At 34.8% G+C, this 21,222-nt stretch overlaps 1 protein-coding gene and 1 long non-coding RNA gene across 2 annotated transcripts in view; one reads left to right on the forward strand and one right to left on the reverse strand.

The window, feature by feature from the left end:
* The window catches only part of LOC127562624 (uncharacterized), a 315,428-nt gene that overhangs the window by 212,715 nt on the left and 81,491 nt on the right, over window positions 1-21,222 (forward strand). The window lies entirely within an intron of this gene.
* On the reverse strand, window positions 389-12,873 carry C4BPB (complement component 4 binding protein beta). Its single transcript, XM_051998496.1, has 6 exons — window positions 12,798-12,873; window positions 12,073-12,246; window positions 8,065-8,247; window positions 6,599-6,692; window positions 1,839-1,950; window positions 389-591 (listed from the first exon to the last, which is right to left on the reverse strand). The coding sequence occupies exons 1-6, from the start codon at window positions 12,853-12,855 to the stop codon at window positions 418-420; spliced, it is 795 nt and encodes a 264-aa protein (XP_051854456.1). The 5' UTR covers window positions 12,856-12,873; the 3' UTR covers window positions 389-417.

A 21,222-nucleotide genomic window follows, 5' to 3' on the forward strand; every position in this document is an offset into this window, starting at 1 on the left:
TCCTTTAAAAAATCTCTTTGGGATACAGTGGTGCTGATGCTGAATCAAATGGTATGCCCAGTTTTATAACCCTCTGGGTATAGAATGGTTGGATCCATTCACAACTCAGCTAACTGCTTTAGTGTCCCAATTTTTCTATATCAGCTCACGTATTTGTCATTTTCCTTTTTTTTTTTTGTCACATTAGCCAATCTGATAGATATGAGGTAGTACCTCGGAATTGTTTATTTGCATTTCTTTAATTAATAGTGATTTTTTCTTGTAATGATATTGATTTCTTTGAAAGCTTCCTTCGAATATTCTTTGACCAATTATCAGTTGGGGAATGAAAGTCTATGCTTTAAAAAAATAATGCTCACAACAACAAAACAGTCAGATAAGTTGTAAATAAATTTCAGAATCAAAAAGAAAGTTTATTCAAAAGCTTCTCTTCTTTATTTCTGTATTCATGAAAGCTTTTACTTTTTCCAGCTGAAGTTTCTTGATTTCCAGGGAGTATTTCAGTTCCTCTAGAGTTTTTCCACTTTCTTTTTGACATTGCATCAATGTTTGTATACTTTTACAAATGTTGTTTCTTTCCTGAAATGTACACTTGGGAAAAAAAGAAATATTACAATGCTGAGAGGGTATTGAGGTTCACATAGAATTCAAAAGGAACAGCTAATCATTAGGACACCTACATGGAGCAGTGGATAGGGGTGCAGGGCCTGGAGTCAAGAAGACTCATCTTCATTATTTCAAATCCAGTCTTAGATGCTTACTAGCTGTGTGACTCTGAGCAAGTCATTTAGTTTTATTTGCTTTAGTTTCCTCATCTGTAAAATGAACTGGAGAAGGAAATAGCAAACAACTCCAGTATTTTGGTGAAGAAAATCCCAAGTAGAATTGAGCATGACTGAAAAATGACTGGACAATAACACTACAATCACCAGTGAATGAAAAACTCTTTAAAGGGAGACTCGGAAGTTCAGGAGATCTCAAAAGGATTCTTGTTATTATGTAATAATAGAGTTGTAAAAAGACCTTGGAAATCAGCAAATTCAATTTTTTTTTAAATTTTAGATGGAAAAAATGAGACCCAAAGAGAAGGGATTTGCTCAGGGAGAAGGAGTGACTTCTTCAGACACATAATAAGAACATTTATAAGGGAAATTGCAAAAGTTTTTTTTTTTTTTTTTAACCAAAAGGAAAAAAAAAATGCCTTTTATTAAGTTCCTGTAGAGTCTAGATATCTTTGTAGAAGTGTGGTATAGTATCAGAAGATGTAGATTTGAATCCTGCCACTTATTGCCTGTGTGACTAGGAAGGTACTGAATTTCTCTGGAAGGTACTGAATTTCTCTGAGCCTTAGTTTAGTTATGTGTAAAATAATAGGGTTGGACAAGATGGCCTCTAAGTTCTCTTCCAACTTGAAATCTATGACCTTATGGTCAGTATTTTCACAGTGTCACTTAGATTGCAAGCTTAAAGGGCATTTATTTACAAGTTGTTGTTTGTGATAATACTGCCTATGTACAATAGGATAGTGGAAAGGTCTTCAGAAGGGCCAGGAAGGACAGAAACAACTCAGAAGCAAGAAGCATTAGGCTTTTTTAGACTAACTTCATAGTACCCATAGGAAGTTAGATGTTTATTCTGAATTTATTCTCATCATTTTTCACTTACGGCTGGGAAAACCATAATATCCCAAGTGCTCATCATCATAAAAGCAATTTTGGGGACACTCTTAAAGAGAACCACCTAGAAATCTTGGGTTGTAGGGATTGCTCTATATTTGAGCCCATGTTATCTACAAGCTCCACTTTACTCAAAGACAACAAGATAAAGCTATTACTTACCGACTCCTTCTTAGTTTCCACTGGAGCCTCCCTGTTGGCTTGACAAATGGGGGGCTTATCACTCCATTCCCCCTCCATACACTGTAGGCTTTGGGACCCAATTAACTGGTACCTGAACCAACAATGAAATGACAGCCACATTTAGTGACAGTAGAGGTCTCCGTATCCTTTGAGAGGAAAAAAGTCTGTAGAAAGTCCCTCTGCAACTCAAGACATATCTTGGATGCTGTACAACATGGATTGTTTTATAGAAGAAATAAGCATGTATATATCAACTATGTGCTAAATACTATATTAAGTACTAAGTTATATACATATATATATGTATATAATATTATAAATATTATCTCATCTTATCTTTAAAACAACACTGGGAAGTAGGTGTTATCATCCTAATTTTACAGTTGAAAAAACTGAGATTCAACACTTGCCCAGTTTTACAATATTGCTATTACTATTTAGATTGTTCTCCTGGCTTTGTATATTTCACTTTGTATCAGTTCATCCAGGGTTTTTCACATTTTTTTGAAATCATTCCCTTTATCATTCCTTACAGCACAACAGTATTCCATTACATTATTATCCTACAACTTGTATGATACATGAATGTTATGGAATATTATTGTTCTATAGAAATGATCAGCAGAGAGGCCTGGAGACTTACATGAACTGATGCTAAGTGACATGAGCAGAACCAGGAGCTCACTGTACATGGCAATAGCAAGATTATATGATGATCAATTCTGATGGATGTGGTTCTTTTCAACAAAGATGATTCAGGCCGGTTCCCATAGTCTTGTGATGAAGAGAGTTATCTGTACCCAGAGAGAGAACTGTGGGAATTGAGTGTGATCACAACATAATATTTTCACTCTTTTTGCTGTTGTTTGCTTGCATTTTGTTTTCTTTCTCATTTTTTTCTTTTTGATCTGATTTTTTTTGTGCAGCATGATGATTGTGGAAATATGTATAGCAGAATATAGCAAGTATATTCAGCTACTAAGATAGGCTTGACCAATCCATGAACACACTCAAGACACAATTATCATCTTTTCTCTGGAAATAAAGTAGGATCTAGAAGTTTCCTCAGTATACTGTAACCTATTTAACATATAAAGGACTGCTTGCCATCTTGGGGAGGGGGTGGAGGGAGAGAGGGGAAAAATCGGAACAGAAGTGAGTGCAAGGGATAATGCTGTAAAAAATTCCCTGGCATGGGTTCTGTCAATAAAAAGTTTTTTAAAAAAAGAAGAAATTTCCTTAGTCAAGAAATGGAAACTTAATGGAACCCCAAAACCCAGTGGGTTTTAAAATAGGAATAGAGAAAAATTGTAGGTGGAGTTGATCTAATGTAATTAGATATAAGGGCAAGAGAGAGTTCATTATCCAACAACCAACCTTTATATAGCACTTGAAGGTTTAGAAGTGCTTCATATAACAATAGTATGAAGAAAATACCAGATATTAACCTGAAGTTCAGGAACTTATTTTTTTGGTTTGTTTGTTATTTTTAAGAACTTGTTTTTTTTTTTTTTAATTGGTAACTATTTCTATGTAACTGGTTTCCAATATATAGTTGGAGTCCTATTTTATTTAATGCCTTCAAAAACATTATTCTGAAAAAAAGATTCCATGGACTACACTGGACTTTGAATAGGATTTAGGACACACACACAAATGATTAGGAACCCTGGGACTACAAGTGTCATTATTCCCATTTTTTACAGATAAGGAAACAAACTCTATTCCCATCCTTCTAGTCTCTTGGGTTCAATTCTGTGGAAACATTGTTGATTTTTCACTCTTTCTCAGCCCTAATGTCCAATCAACTGACAAATCTTGCTTTCTCTACACCAATATCTTATGTTATATCTAACCCCTTCCCTCCACATATTTTAGTTCATGTCTCCATAGATTATTGCAATAGTATCTCTTTTAAAAAAATATTTGGAGACAATCAAATTTAAGAGACTTGCCTAGTATCACACAGATAGTCAGTGTCTAGGGTTGGATTTGAACTAAGGTCCTCCAGACTCCAGGGCTGGTGCTCTCTCCACTATGCCTCCTGGTTGCCCCATAATAGTCTCTTTTGTAAGTTTCTCTGCCTTCAGTTATTCCCCACTACATCACCTACTCATGCCCTACCCAGCTGGTGAGTTTGACAGTTATAATACACAAAGAAATAAATAAATTGCTGGAGAAAGCAATTAAGAATATGAAACCAAAATAAACAATCTAAGATGTATCTGTAATGTTCTTCTTGGTTTGGTTTCCCTGGGGGTCTCTGGGAGTAGCCTTCATTTCAGTAGAATAATCACCACAAGAACAGCTAGGTGTTAAAGTACAAATCCTTTATTATCTCCTTCCTGGGGCTGGGCAGCCACCAGGAAGATTAAAGATTGAATTGAATTTCTCCCCTTGGTTCTGAGAGCTTAAGCTCCTGCTGCCAGTCCTTTGTCTTCTCTGCTTCTGCCTCTAGCTCTCTCCTCTGTGGCTCTCAGTCCCTGCTTATATGCTCCACACTGAGTATAAATCAATCATTATATCACTAGGAAAGCATTATTTGTTATAGGATTAAATCAAGGCTAAACTAGATTTAACCATTGTCTCCTCAATTCCACTTAGTACCTTGTTTCAAGTCGGGTCCATAACACATATTTTTCAAGATGGATTTGTAAACATTGTATTTATTGCAATGTTTATAAATCTTTTATACTAAATAACTAAATATCAATACTAAGTTTTTTAAAAAGGCAATTTCTCTTAACTTCAGATGTAACTTACTTAATCAGCTACAGTTACTTCCTATTGTCTCTAAAATAAAATATATACTCTTAGCCTTAAGTACTGAATGGATGTTACCTCAGTCAAATTGAGACCTGTTAAAGACGTTAGCTTAAAAAGGCCAAGGTCTCCCATTGCATCTAGGGCCATCTCCAGTTGTCCAGATCTATACTCTCCATTGGATCCAGATAGTTCTGGAGGAGAAAGTGAGAATGATGATTTTGCATAGTCCTCCCTCACTTAAATCCAATTCATTTGCCTGTCATGACATCTCCTCCCCGAAGTCATGGTTGGCTTTGAGAATAAAGGAGAAACAAATAAACAAAATCCTTCACAATCTGGCCCCAAACTTTCTTTCCAGTATTATCAGACATTATCCTTTCCCTCTATTCTGTAGTCCAGTCAACCAGTATTCTCTGTATTCATGCACACAATATTCCATTTACCATCCTTGCTCTATCAATCATATCTGTATCACCTTCCCTCCTCCTCCTCGAATCCTCTCTCCCTCCAATATGGAGCTCTGATACTACCTTCTGCAAAAAGCCTTTCTTGATCCCCGAAGCTGCAAGTGCCTTCCCAAATGACCTTCTATTTAACAACTTGGTTAATGATGTTTTTATTACAAATTTATGCTATGTAAGTTTTATTTGTACTTGTCTCCTCCACTGAGGAAGAGATACACATGCATTGTACATATACACATTGGAATACAAGTCAAGGACTTATTTTATTCTTTGTATTTGTTCATATTATTTATCTCTAGTGATGAATTTGTTGCTCTTTTTCAGCCATTTCATTTGTGTCTGGCTGTTTGGGACCCCATTTGGGGTTTTCTTTTTTTATTATTATTATAGCTTTTTATTTATAAGAAAAAAGCATGGGTAATTTTTCAACATTGACAATTGCAAAACCTTTTGTTTCATATGAATGAGAATGGAGACAGAAACCATTTTTTCAGGCATCTACCCATATCATCTGTTCACTGGAATTTTCTTAACAAAGATACTGGTATGCTTTTCCATTTCCTTTTCTAATTCATGTTACAGATGAGGAAACCGAGGCAAACAGAATTAAATGACTTGTCCAGGGTCACATAGATAGTAAATGTCTGGGGCCAAATTTGAACTAAGTTCTTCCTGCCTTGGAATTCAGCACTCCATCAGCTGCACCACCTTTGAGAAGTATTGGTTTCTCCCTCCCTGAAGATTTTCAAGCAGAGTCTAAATGACCACAGCTATGTTATAGTGGAAATGTTTTTTTGTGTGTGGGTAACAGAATAAGAACACCACTGAAATCCCTTAACCCTCAAAATAACCCAGCATATTTGTTTGATGTATAACAGGTAATTAATAAATATTTTCTGAATGATTGATTAAGTGACTTCTCCAATTGTCAGATGGCTAGTAAATAATGGAGGAAGGATTTGGAGCCAAGTCGCTCTTGGTTTTAAGCCCATTATTTTTTCCAATACATTTGATGCCAATGAGGCCACATAGGCACTCAGAGAAGAAGATATGATTGAGACAAGAAAGAACTGGGATAAAATTAAGTTTAGATATGAACTTAATGTTTGTCTTTGGGCAATCCCTTTACAAGCCCCAGATGGATGAATCTTGACCTGGCAGGGATAAATAAATAATGCTTGGGGGGCTGGTATTACTGTTTCTTGGGTAAAACAGCACAGAAGAGGAGAAAGCAAATTGTTATAGGAGTTAAGAGATGCTGGATCCCAGTCCTGGTTCTAACACAAGGACCATGTTACCGACCATGTAAAAGTCACAAATAAAAGCCTCTGTGTGTCTCAGAATCCTCATTTGTAAAATAGGGATGATGGTATTTCACATTCTACAAGATTGTTATGAAGATGGATCTCTAAAACCAATCAACCAATCACAAACTCTTAAGTTTGAAAATGAAAGTTTATTATTGCTATCATCAGCCATAATGGGCTAGAATCCTGATGTCTGACTTACCCATTATCACAGTGGAAACTAACATTTGATCCTGAATTGAAGTCTCTTGTTTTAAAATGGCCATGATCTGGCTTTGTGGGAGGTTCACATTGTCCTTAAAGGGGAAAAAAGATGCCAGAGTGAACATTACAATGAGCTACAAAAGGCAATTCTAATGGAAAATACCATTTACATTCAGAGAAAGAAATAAAGAGACTGAATGTGGATAGAAGTATGGTGTTTTCACCTTTTTATTTGTTTGCTTATTCTTTTCTTTCTCATGACATTTTTTTTTATTTTGATCTGATTTTTGTTGTATGGCATGACAAATATGGAAATATGTTTGAAAAGTTGGCACATGTTTTACCTATATTAGATTGCTTGCTGTCTTGGGGAGTGGGAAGATAAGAAGGGGGAAATTTTGGAGCATAGTTTTGTAAAAGTGAGTGTTAAAAACTACTTTTACATGTTTGGAAAAAATAAAATACCACTGGGGAGAAGAGAACAGTTCTAGGCACTGGAGTTACCCAGACTCATCACACTTTCCTTTCTTAAATTTTTACATGGGAGCAAAAAATGTTCTCAGTTTTTCATGCATCAAAACTCCTTCCCCAAAACTCATGTGAATTGTGTGCTATATCCATGTTTGGAACTATATTTGAACCAGAAGAAGGAAAGCCTCATTGCAGAGGCAGTTATTAGTTGTTCACTCATTAACTTATTTATTTACTAAACATTTATTGAACACACACGCACACACACACACACACACATACACACACAATGAAGGGATATATCTAGAAGTGAAGATAATATAAAAACCAAACATATAGTATGTTTTTAAAAGCTTAGAATCAGTTTTCCTGTTTCTTTATGGATCTATAGAACTGAGGAGAACTCCACCTTGGTATGGGTTGAATTAGCATGAAAAAGACCTCAAGTGTTTAAGTTAGAGTCATATTCTGTTGTTTAACAAAGAAAGGGTGGAGAATTGAAAATTTAAAAGAGATGGAGTTATTCTTTGGACCTGGTAGAAGTTAATTTGACTGCATAGACTTGAACTTGTAGACTTGTAGGTGAAGATTCTCTCAAACTGTAGTAAAAATAGTTTGTTGCTACAACTGCCTGGGTATCTACTGTATGTAGTAAGTTTATTGCCCACGTAGGAAAGTGATAATACAAGAAATAAAACAAGCTATCAATCCAAGAGGTGCAGTCTTTGAAGGAAAAAATTCCCTTGTCCTGGCCCCTGTTTTGGGGGCAGCAGAAAATTACCTAAGAATAGTAGGGATAGAAACTCAGCCAAGAGATCCTGTTTCGAAATTTTCTGTCTCTCTGATTATTCTGGGACTGAATGCCTGCTTAGCTCCTTATAAAACTATTGTTTATCCTCTCAGATATAAGGTAAAAGAAAGTGTCATGGCAAATGGCAGGTATTGAGAGATGTTCCTACCCCATAGCCATGTTTCTCTCTCTCTTGAACTTACCTGTTATACAAATTGGAAGAGGAGGTGTCCAGGTGTGGTTCTGCTGGCACTGACTCCAATTACTGCCCTTCAGGATATAGTCATTGTCACATTTAAAAGAGACTACTTCCTTCTCAGAAACAGGTTCCAGTTTTGAGGAATTCAGCTGACCATTAACCAACACAGGGTTAGGACAGTGACCCACTAAAGGAGAAAACAGTCAGGGGCTCTGAAATTGTTTTACCAAAGAAAGTGAAGAGAAACTAAGGACAAGCCCATCCAGTTTCTTTAGGAGAAGGCTTCTAGTTTCTTTGGAAGCAAGATGAAAAGCACTAGGGAATAACTATTCAAGTTCAGTAAGAATAAGAGCAAGAATATGCTTAGGAACTAAAAGCAAGCAGCAGAGAAGTAGAAAGAAAGAAAGTCTAGCTCAGCAAAAATAAGGGAGAAGAGAACCTGCTAGTTTTAATGGACTACACAATGAATATAAACCAGTAATTATAGTTATAAATAAAAGAAATCAAACAAAGTATTTTCCAATATTCTAACATTGACTGAAATAGAATTGGTATTTTGCTATGTCGGCACTGATATACTTTTAGAGTCTTGTTAACTGATTATATTTTTAATGATAATAATATGACAACATTAATATAGCAGTTTATAAAGCTAAAAAAGTTCACTTCACAACAACCTTGTGAAGTAGCTAGTGTAAATATGTCCCCACTATGCAGATAAAAAAATAACAATAGTTAACATTACATACAATAATTACTATGTGCCAGACACTATACTAGTAACATATCATAGTTAGAACATAAATCCAGAGCCTGTGACTCCATGTTTAAGGAATTTTTGCCCTCATAATTCTGTTATTCTGATATTTTTGTTATCTGCATAGGCACAGAATCACTATGGTGGGAGAGAATTCTGGGAAGATAGCAATGTAGGTCAGTAAATTTCAAGCTCTTCAAACTTTCTCCAGAAACAAAAGAAATTTGTGCCTCAGGATGAACACAGACTGGTGAAAAATCAAGAAGATTTGGGGCAGAGCAGGGGTCTGCCTAGTACAACCCAAGAAGATCAGAAGAAAGACCCCAGGCTGGAGATTAGTGTAAAGTGCAAACACCTCCAGGTGAGCTCCGCAGAAACCTCAACTAGGGACCTGTGGGGCTAGCTGGGTTTGACTGGAATCTCAGGAGGAATCACAGGAACTTTCACCTCCTGGGCAGCCTGAGGAGACTGGAGTCTGAATATGGGAAGACTGAGTGAGCCTCTGCTGATTAGGAATGCCAGGTCCACCTGTGCTGCTAAGATGCGATCCTGACCAGCACATGGGAGTGCAGAAGCATTGGGGCAGGGATGCTGCTGGCTGCTGGTACTTGTAGGAAAGGGGAGCTCTCAGTTTGAGGTTCTAGGTCAGAAAGGAGAGCTGAATTGAAGTCAGAGACACCATTCTCCACCCCATGATCAGAAGTGCTTACATTAATATTTCTTATTGAAAAAAAAATGATCAGCAAAAAAAGAAAGAAGTCAACTATAGAAACTCACTTTGGGAATAGGGAAGACTGGGGCTCATCTTTAGAGGAGGACACTGAGATTAAAAAAAAAGCTTCTTCTGCCCCAAAGAGTAATATTAAATGGTTCCCTGTCCAGAGAGAATTTATAGAAGAATTCAAAAAAGAATTTAAAAATTAAATGAAAGACATTGAGGAAAAACTAAAAAAAAAAAAAAAAATCCAAGAAAAACAAGAAAATTATGAAAAAAAGTTAAGCAACTAGAAAAAGGAAGATATAAAGTCTTTTTTTTTTTCCTGAGGCAATTGGGATTAAATGATTTGTCCAGGGTCACACAGCTAGGAAGTGTTAAATATCTGAGGTCAGATTTGAACTCAGATCTTCCTGACTGCAAGACTGGTGCTCTATCCACTGTGCCACCTAGCCACCCCAAGATACAGTCTTAAAGACAAAAATAACTCTTTCAAAATTAAAATTGGACAAGGGGAAGCCAAAAAAGCTATAAGAGACTAAAGAAATAACAAACAATATAAAGAATGAAAAAATAGAACAGAATGTGAAACACCTTATAAGAAAAAAAAAATCTAAGAACAGATTGAGAAGAGAAAATATAAGAAAAATTAGACTACTTAAAAGCTGTGACCACCCAAAAACCCAAACATCTTGACACAATAATACAAGAAATGGTTCAAGAAAATTGTCTTGGAGTCTATCATTATGGTGTAATAGAACTTAGAGTCAGGAAGATCTGTCTTTGACACTTAATAGCTATGGGAACAGACAAGGCACTTAATGCCATTCAGCTTTGGGCAAACCCCTAATATATATTTCCTAAGTCACTGAATAATACTATCTACATTGAATCTGCATTGGTGAAAAGAATTCTCCAAGTTGAAGAAATCACAGATCCTTGTGTATTCTCCTATATAGAGGAAAACCTGTTGAGGGAGCCAGAAGAACAAAAAAAAAAAAAAAATGACCATAAAGTCTAAGCCAGGTTTCAGAAAGGAAAGGTTAAAGAGATTTCTAAAGCTGGACTTCTTCCAGCTTTAAATCTATCATCTTATATTCTTATAAAGTTGGTTTCATTTAGACTAATTTACTCTAGTTTAGGCTCTCCCATCATTTCAGTTATCCAGATTTGAAATCTTGGAGACATTAATAAATCTTCACTCTCTCTGACTGTCCCCTTGGATATCCAAACAGCTGCCAAGTTTTGCTAACTGTCTCTATTGCATTTCTAGCATCTGTCTCTTTCTTTTTACTCATGAGCACCCACCTTCATCAACCAGAGCTTCATCATCCTTTATCTGGACTATTGCAGTAGTATCCTATTTTGTCCTCTTTCCTCAAGTCTCCTGCCCCGCAATCAATCCTCCATATAGTGACCAAAGAAATATTCTTAAGGTTGTCTGACTGTGTTACATCCTGGTTTCGAAAGGTCCAGTGGCTCTCCATGGCTCTTGGAATCAAATACATGGGAAAAGGAAGACTTACCAATGAAGGGCTATCTTTAGTGTATGTGAAATATATTCTGCCTACTCTCTATCAACCCATACAAAGATGTGGTGAGTCTGTTTCCAGAAATCTGTGAAGATCTGTAAAGAAATGGCCTGTTTTCTACTGAAAAGCATGCACAAGTATAATTTGGCAGAAAAGTCCTCTGTTTGACATTTAAAATCCTTTAAATTTAATCTGCCTATAACATCTTTGTAAGCTAATTACATCTTTCCTTCATTCCAGCCAAACAAACCCACCTTGATGTTTCTTATATACAACATTGCATATTTTTTCTCCATAACCATAAGGGAGGACAGATCCTCCCTTAGACTTGGAATGCACTCCCTTTTCATTCCCAATTTTAGAGTCCTTAGTTCATTTCAAAACTCAATTTAAGGGCTCTCTCCTACATGCTTTCATTCTTGATCTCTCAGCCAAATAGTCCTTCTGCACTAAAATTACTATTCAGCTAGTATATATTTTGTATAACTTTACCTGTCTTTGTCCTCCCTTCTCTTTATCCAGTAAAATATATTCTCCTTAAGAATACAGTTAAAAAATTTTTGGCTTTGTATCCTTAGGGTCCACAACAATTCTCAGCATATATTATGTGTTTAATTAAATAGTTGGCTGATAGAGGGGGGGAAGGCAATGGTAGTTGTTTATTATCTCTACAATGAACTCCTCTCAGAAAAGATATAGCTTAAATTAGAAAAACATATTTAGTTCAAGGTAATGAAGACTATTATTAAAAGATCTACTTAATTTGAATAACTGAATAGCTATTGACTTTCTGCTATATGTCCATTTACTGAATTTTCATCTTTAGAAATCTTTTAAAATAGAGATCCAGATACAATAAATATAAATACAATATTTTCTTGTTCAGTTTGGGTACAGTTTGTCTAAAAGCAGTAATATATAATTTCTTATAGTCTCTTCTAGCTAGACTAGTTTTCTGTTAGCTTTTTTGACTAAGTCCAAGTATGGAAGCAGGGGAAGCAAACTCACAGAGACAAGTAGGTACAGGGGAGTCCCATTCCAAGGATGTTTTATTGCAGAAAAGTTCTCTTTTTCCTACCAGGTGGTAGCCCCTGATACAGCTGTAAGTCACCAGAAACCTGTCTTCTGTAGCTGTTGCTACAAGAATGCTATAGTTGACTGAAGGAGGATCGAAACAATGATCTGTGAGAGAGAAGGGGGAAAGACATCACTCAAGATTCCTTTTCTCCTGATCCAGGAAGGAGGAATTTCCTTGGGATTTTACACTGCTCTGCAGCCTGGCTTCCCCTGGACTGAGATTTTAGATGCTGATTTATGTCTGCATCCATTCAATCTATCTCACACCTATACCCTAGCCCTCCCTTCTATAGTAGTTCTCTAAATCTAGGCTAATCTTCTGTTTTCATGACCATCAAAAGAGCATCAGTATGTTTACTGAATTCAGTTTAAAAGTCCTCCCAACCTGGCTAAAATCAGCTGGCCATCCAGGATCTTGGAAGCAGCATTTCAATTCTACTCCTTTTTTCTTCCCCTACCCCATCTCAGAGAAGGGAGATAAATGATCTGGAATTGCCTCTTGAGACAGAGCTACTTAATATTTACTAAATTCCTATATAGCACAGAAGTTCCAAATGCTGTGATGTTGCAAAGCAAGAAACCTTGGGCAGATCCTTCTATATACAAGTCTGATCTAAAGTTTCCCATCAGCAGAGCTTGAAAAGAAATAAACTTACCTACTGAGACAGGAAGCAGCCATGAAGCCAAAATGCAGAGCATGAGCCAAGACTTCATCTGGTCGGTTCAGAATTGGGATCCCAGCCAAGGCACCTGCTATATAATAGAACAGATGTTCTGTTACTATATAGGACCAGATCAGATCTCTGTTTCCTTTGGGTCTACTAGAAGGGAACTCTAAAAATCACTTATGCCAAGAAAGCATCCTGCTAAGAAGAAAAATGAGCAAATGCAGGAAACAAGATCTGAAGTGAATGGTAGCTTTTGCAGAAATATGAAGAAATAGAAAAGCAGCCAAGTCCACTGGGGAAATAATCTAGTTTCTGGAAATACCTGATTTCTGGGAATACTGAAGCAATGGTTGACCATCACCTTTGTACCCCAAGTTTAGCTTCATTTCACAGATCTAGTCCTTGGGCCATGCTATTGACCTCTGTCAATATTTGCCAACAACTGTGCTCCATTCTGCCTGGTGAAAGGTTGGGTCTAAAAAGAAGCTGAAGTTGACATGAAAGGGCAAAAAGAAGAAGACTAGAGGGGCAAAACATGTGCTATCTCTGCCTCTTTCCTGGTGGTTCTTTGCGTATATTGCTTCCTGGGTTTTCCCCAATTATTGGGGAGCTCACATCTTAAAACCGTAAGTACTACTGCTTTCTGGAAAGATTGTATTCTTGCCCCATCTACTGGAGAGAAAAATATCCTTTAGCAAGAAGAATGACCCCTAGTTTAGTGGGAATCTGCAACCTCTCAGCAAAGGGTCATGGCTCTGCATCCTGTTGATTCTTACTAGTTTCATTCCCCAAAGAGGAAACAGGGAAGTTTAAAAAGAATGAGAGTTCCACACTCCTACAACGAACCATTGTCCTGATTTTCCAAGACTGAATTCAGATGGATTCTTCAGCAGAACTATAGTCCAGTTATAGAAAACAAAAACCTCATTGAGAGGTGAATGGAGTGAGCAGCTCTAGGATAGAATTGGAAACATGTGAAAGTTCTGGATAGGAATGGAATTTTTGCTGTAGGAACAGAAAGCCTGAATGTTTTAGAAAAAGCTCTCAGTTCTGGCAAAGAATAGGGATGTTATGAGTTTTGCAAGGAAAGGGAGGTGAAATAAAATCTCTAAAGTTCACATCAATAAATAGTTATTTATTCATGTCCATTATGTTCAAGGCTGTGCTAGAAGATGGGGACATATAGACAAAGACTGAATAAGTTACTGAAATTTACATTCAGTAACTTCAAAGAATTTACATTCTGGGGAGTGGTGATATAATGTACAAAAATAAATAAATACAAAGTAATTCAAAATAATTTTATAAAGGAGAGAGTATCAATAACTTGGAGAATTAAAAAAAGGCCTCATGAAAGCAGAAGGCATCTGCTCAAAGAAAATCTAAGGATTTTAAGGCAAAGATAAAGAGCAAGTACATTCTAGATGTAAGATATTGCTGGTATAACACAAGGAAGTAATCATTGGAATGTTGTGTATCAATAGGAAGCTAGTTTAACCGGAACACAGAATGTATAAAGGGAAGAAATACAAAATATTCTAGAAATGTAACAGAGAACCAGAAGGTTAAAGATATCTGGCATAACAGAAGGTCAAATATTTCAGGGGAAATAACATAAAAAAAGTGGCAAGGAAAGGATTTATCACTACCAAATATCAAGCTATTCTATAAAGCAGGAATCATCCAAACTATTTGGTATTGCGTTAAAAGAAAGAAAAAGTTTATCAGTGGAACAGATTGGGTAAACAAGATCTAGAAGCAACTGAGAATAGTGTGCAATGAACCCAAAGACCACAAGAACATAACATAAAAATTCATTGTTTGACAATCCCAGGAAAACTGGAAAGCAATCAGGCAAAAATTAGGTTTAGATTAACATCTCATGCCATATATCACAAATAGCTTAAAATAGATACAAATAGATATAAGAAGTCAAATTATAAATAAACTGGAGTGGAAGAGAATAAGAGACACATTTAATAATCATGGATGGGGAAACATTTTTTGACCAAACAAAAAATAGAGATAATTGTAAAAGATGAAATGGATAATTTTATTACATAAATTTAAAAAAACTACTATACAAGCAAAATCAATACAGTTAGAATCAGAAATCCTGGAATAAAATCTTTACAGGAAATTTCTTTTTACAAAGATCTGATATTTAAAACATATGCAGGGGTCCTCAAACTTTTTAAATAGGGGACCAGTTCACTGTCCCTCAGACTGTTGGAGGGCCAGACTATAGTAAAAACAAAAACTTTGTTTTGTGGGCCTTTAAATAAAGAAATTTCATAGCCCTGGGTGAGGGGGATAAATGTCTTCAGCTGCCGCATCTGTCCCGCAGGCCGTAATTTGAGGACCCCTGAATAGATACATATATATGTTTACATACATATATGTTATATATATATATATATATGAGCCATTCTTCAGTAAATAGTAAAAAGACATAAAGAAATTATGAATGACTTTGCTATTCTCAGTAATACAATTATCCAAGATAATTCCAGAGGACTCATGATAAAACAATGCCTTCTACTCTGAAGAAAGAGCTGATAGCATTTGAATATATATTGAAGCATACTATTTCCCCCTTACTTCTTTCCTTTTTTGACTTTTCTTCCACAAAATATCTAAAATGAAAATGTTTTACTTACTGCTTACTATCTTAAGGAGTGGGGAAGGGAGGGAAGAAGGAATTGAATTTGAAATTTAAAAATAAAAAAAAACCCAACAAATATTAAAAATTGTTTTTATATATAATGGGGGAATAAAATATTATTAGAACTTATAAAAAGATAGCAAGAAGTAGAGGTAAAAATTTGAAAAAATCAACAACGATATAAAAATGCTCCAATAACTAATGATAAAAGAAATGCAAATTAAAGCAGCTCTTATATTACTAGGATGGCCAAAGAAGAGAAGGGGGAAGAAAATTAGAATTGTGAGAAGAGCTATGGGAGAATAGAAATATTAATGCATTGTTGGTGAAGCTGTGAATTGGTTCAAGCATTGTGGAATGTAATGTGAAGTGTATCCCTCAAATCACTAAACTTTGTATACTCTTTGATCCAGAAATACCACTATTAGGCCTATATTTCAAAGAAACCAATGATACAAGGAAAGGATCTTTATGTATAAAAATATTTATAGCAGTCCTTTTTGTTGTAGCAAAGAACTGTAATTAAAGTTGATGTGAATCAAATGGGGAATAACTGAGTAATATATGGTTTATGAATATTATTTTATCATAAGAAATGTCAAAAGAGATAATTTCAAAGAAAACTGGTAAGACTTATATGAACTGATGCAGAGTGAAGTGAGCAGAACCAAAAGAGCAATTTATACTGACTAAAATAATGCAAATGAAAATAACTTTGAAAGAATTTAGAAATGAATTTGCTTCAAAGGAATTTTTTTTATGGGAAGGGAAGAACTAGGAAGGGGGTGGTAGATGGTGGTGATAGTGGATAAGTTTGGTAGTGATACCAAAAAAAAAAAAGGAAAGAAAGCATTTTAATTGTATAGGAGAACAGAATAAAGTTAAAAATAGGACAGAGATATGGATATCCCTGTTACTATTGTTTTAAATTTCTTACACATTTTTCAAAACCAGATATAATAAAAGTTCAATTTCATATATAATCATCTGTTTTTCTTTGCAAATGAATATGTTCATGTTTATTGATGTCTGTTAAGTTCATAATATAAAGGAAAAAATTTTTACAAAGAATTTTGAGTATGGGTATGACTTAGATCTGAACTTTGGAATTATCAATATGATGAGAAAATTAGAAGTATTAAACATATTTGTTCCAACCACAATGCAATGAGTTATATTTTATGAAGAATCTCTGAAAAAGGTTGAAAATTAATCATATAGAATTAATGGTTTGAAGAAGACCATTGTAGAAACAATAAAGGATTTCACCAAAGAAAATGATGAGACAATATAACAAGATTTTTAAGATTTATCAAAAAAATCCTGAATAGAAAATAAATTTTCTAAACAATTTCTTCATTAAAAGAGAAAAAACAAATCATGGAATTTAGGTGTACAACTTTTTTTAAAGTCAGAAATCAAACAAATTAAAAAACATCAACTAAATAGCAAAGTAAAAAGTCTAAAATACAAAGAAATTATTAACAAAGTTGAAAACAAAATTCCTATTGAATAAATAAAATGAATAAAAAACTGAGAAACTAAACAAAGAACTGGAAGCTAAAAAGATATCAATCAGTTAGGGAATGGCTAAATAAATTATTGTATATTAGTGAAATATAATATGAATGCATTAGAAGAAATGACAAAAGAGATGTTTTCAAATTAGCCTGTGATGATTTGTATGAAATCATGCAGAGTGAAGTGGGCAGAATCACTAACAATAACATTGTAAAGAAAATCAATTTTGAATGTCCCAAGAGATCTGTCTCCAAAAAGAGAATCCAGAGGACTGAAAAGGAGGGACCATCTGACAGGACTGATGGACTCAAGATGCAGAATGAAATATATATTTCAAACATTGCAGACATAGAGATTTGTTTTATTTGACTGCTTTTTGTTACAATAATTATGTCTTTCTCTTACTTTGAGGAGAGATAGGAGCTAGCAATCAGGTTCATTTTTAAGAAGGAAGATAAGACAAAAGGGGATCTTTGAAACAATTAAAAAATATACAGAACAGAACATAAAATTAAAACTACATTAAGACTTCAGATATTTGGTTTGGTTTTTAAAAATAAGTTGAATGTAACAGATGTTTATTTTCATACATAGTAGTTTTTCTGTTATGCTCTGTATATGGAAATATTTCTTTGTCTTGTTTTTTCAGTAGAGCATTAAAAATAGAAATTTTAAAATGCAGTTCCTAATGAAGAATTTTGAGAGAAAAGAGAAATTTGAAGTAATAAGACCAGTTAGAAAGCTATCATAATACTCTAAGAGAGAGGTGATGAGTGCCTGAACAGGAATATGGGCTCACTGAGTGGAAAAAATTGGAAAGATCCTAAAGTTGTAGAAGCAAAACCAGCAAAACTTGGAAATTAATTGGATATAAGAATTTAAAGAGAGAAAGACTCAGTAATGATTCCAAGTTTATGAAACTAGAAGACTAAAAAAAGATATCGTGTTTCCATCAATGAAAAATGGGGAAAGTTTGGAGAAGATATAGTTTGATGGTAAAGGTAGAGAGGATAATATGAATGGGTATCTTTTTGAACATTTCTTCCTGATTGTTTGAGTACTCCATTTCAGCCTTTTTTATTGGATCATTCTCTGTTTTACCACAGATGTTTCCCAAAGTTCTGTCCTGTGTCTTCTTCTCTACTTCTATAACAAAACTCTTAACCCTGAGTTGACACACTTGTTCTTTAAAAAATTTTTTTATTTCAATATAATTGATTTTCTTTGTAATCTTATGTGTTTTATTTTGTGTATTTAAAAACATTCTGAAGAGGGATCATAAGCTTCATCAGACTGAAGAATGAGTTTATAATTTAAAAAAAAGATTTAAGAACTCCTGATATGCACCCTCCTCTTGATGATCTTGATAGACAGATGCTTCCCAAATTATATGATTCCAGTCCTAAGCTCTTTTCTGAGCTTCAGTCCTATATTATCAATTATGTACTGAACATTTCCAATTGGATATCTGTATCTGATAGGCATCTTTCTGCATCTGATAGGCAACTCGATACATGCAAAACAAAGTTCATTATCTTCTTCCCAAATCCATTCCTCCTCAAAACTCCTCCATTTCTGTTGAAGGCACAACCTTTCTTCTAATCACCCAGGTTTGCAAAGTTGGAGTCATTCCCTCCTCCCCATATCCAATTCATTATCACTCTTGTCAGTTCCTACCCCATTGGTTTCCATTTCCTAGGAGATGGTTATATAAATTATGGCATGTGACTATAATAGAATATGCTTATGCTATAAAAAATGACAAAGAGGATGGTTTCAGGGAAATCTGGGAGACCTGCATGATTGATGTAGTGAAGGGAGCAGAAATATAATAATTTATATAACATCAACAGAATTATAAAGAAAAACAACTTTGAAAGACCTGATAACTCTGATCACTGCACTGACCAGCCACAATTGCTGAGAACTAAGGATGAAGCATGCTGCCTACCCTTTGACACAGAGAAAATGGAATCAAGATGCTAAATAAGATATATATTTTTGAACACAACTTATGTGAGAATGTGTTTTGTTTGGTTGTTCCCGTTTGTTATAAAGACTATATTTTTCTTTCTTTTTTTTCCCCCAGTGGGGAGAGGTAGAAAGAATAGGAGAACTAGGGATAGTTTTTTTTTTTTTAAAAAAAAAAAAGAAAAGAAGAATTTAAAAATATTTAGTTTTTTGTTTTTCCCTAGTTACATGTAAAAACAATTTTTAACATTTGCTTTAAAACTTTGAATTCCATATTATTGTTCTGAAAGAAATGACCAGCAGAATGAATACAGAGAGGATTGGCAAGACTTACATGAACTGATGCTAAGTGAAATGAGCAGAACCAGGAGATCGTTATATACCTCAACAACGATACTGTATAAGGATGTATTCTGATGGAAGTAGATCTCTTCAATAAAGAGAGCTAATTCAGTTTCAATTGATCAAGGATGGACAAAAGCAGCTACACCCAAAGAAAGAACACTGGGAAATGAATATAAACTGCTTGCATTTTTATTTTTCTTCCCAGGTTATTTATACCTTCTGAATCCAATTCTCCCTATGGAACAAGAGAACTGTTCGGTTCTGCACACATATATTGTATCTAGGATATATTGTAACCTCTTTAACATGTAAAGGACTGCCTGCCATCTGGGGGAAGGAGTGGAGGGAGGGAAGGGAAAAATCGGAACAGAAGTGAATGCAAGGGATAATGCTGTAAAAGATTACCCTGGCATGGGTTCTGTCAATAAAAAGTTATTAAAAACAAAACAAAAACAAAAACAAAAACAAAACTTTGAATTCCAAATTTTCTCCATTCTTTCTTCCCCACCTGCCCTCATTGAGAGGCAAAAAAATTGATATAGATAACACAGGTGTAATCATCCAAAACATTTCCATATTAGTCATGGTGTGAAAGAAAATATAGATCATATATATATATATATATATATATATATATATATATATATGCACCTCAAGAAAAATTTAAAAAGTTTTTAAAAGTTGAATCTATATACTTGAAAAGCAAAATGTGTATAAGAGCTTCATTTTCATGAACTGTTCCCCTTTTATGTTCTACTAAGTATGTGGAAATGCCCATTTTGTTTGTTTTTTAAGTTTAGAATATAAAAAAATAAGCACCCACTATATGAAAAATGGCAACCAAAAAAGGGAAACAATGGCTTTATTAATGGAAATGGCATTAAAGGAGAGGTCTTACCATCTGTTTTGCTATGATATCCTAAAATCATTGAGTCTTACCTTTTTGCTTGCAACTGAAGCCTTGTAAATATGACATTGTGTCCTATTAGAATGTGAGCTCTTTGAGAGTAGGGACAACCTTACTTTTTTACTGGTATTCCTAGTGCTTGGAATAGTCTTCTACACATGTAGATACTTAATATTTATGTTAATTAACACTCTCTCCCATCCATCCTCATTTCTCCATTCACAGTCACCATTCCAGTTCAGGCCAAAATCACATGTTGTCTGGACTATTGCAATAGCTTTCTAATTTATTTTTCTTCATCTAGTTCCCTTTTTTATGCATCCTCCATACCAACCATTTTCAAACTTTTTGATCTTAAGCTCCCTTACTTTCTTAAAAATTATTAAGAACGCCATGGACTTTCTGCCTATAGGAGTCATCTCTATCCATATTTACCACGTTAGAAATTAAAATTGATATATGGTTGGAAAAGAGAGGAGGGCAGCTGGGTGACATCATAGGGCATAAAATGCTGGTACTGGAGTTAGAAAAACTTGAGTTCAAATTTGGCATCAGATACTTACTAGCTGTGTGATCCTGGGCAAGTCACTTAACAATGTTTATCTCAATTTCCTCATCTGTAAAATGAGCTGGAGAAGGAAATGACAAATCATTCTAATCTCTTTGCCAGGAAAACCCCAAATAGAGTCATGACTAATTGGACATGAAAGAAGAATGAAAACAACTTTGCAAAATAGTTTTGGTCACATGATGCCATTTTGAGAGCTACTACTTCACACAGTTGTGAAAATAATTTCCTTAGAGCTCAGATCTCACCATGTCATTTCCTTTTTTTACCCAATAGTATTCTATTTTTCCAAATACATGTAAAAAAAAAAAACCCTTCATTTCTGTAAAACTTTTTGTTCCAAATTTTTCTCCCTCCCTCCCTTATTTTTCCTTTCCCTAAGATGGCAAATAATCTGATATCGGTTAAATATGTACAATCCTTTTAAACTTATTTC

Source organism: Antechinus flavipes, chromosome 4, assembly GCF_016432865.1.
Source record: "Antechinus flavipes isolate AdamAnt ecotype Samford, QLD, Australia chromosome 4, AdamAnt_v2, whole genome shotgun sequence".
In the NCBI taxonomy this organism is placed as follows: domain Eukaryota; kingdom Metazoa; phylum Chordata; class Mammalia; order Dasyuromorphia; family Dasyuridae; genus Antechinus; species Antechinus flavipes.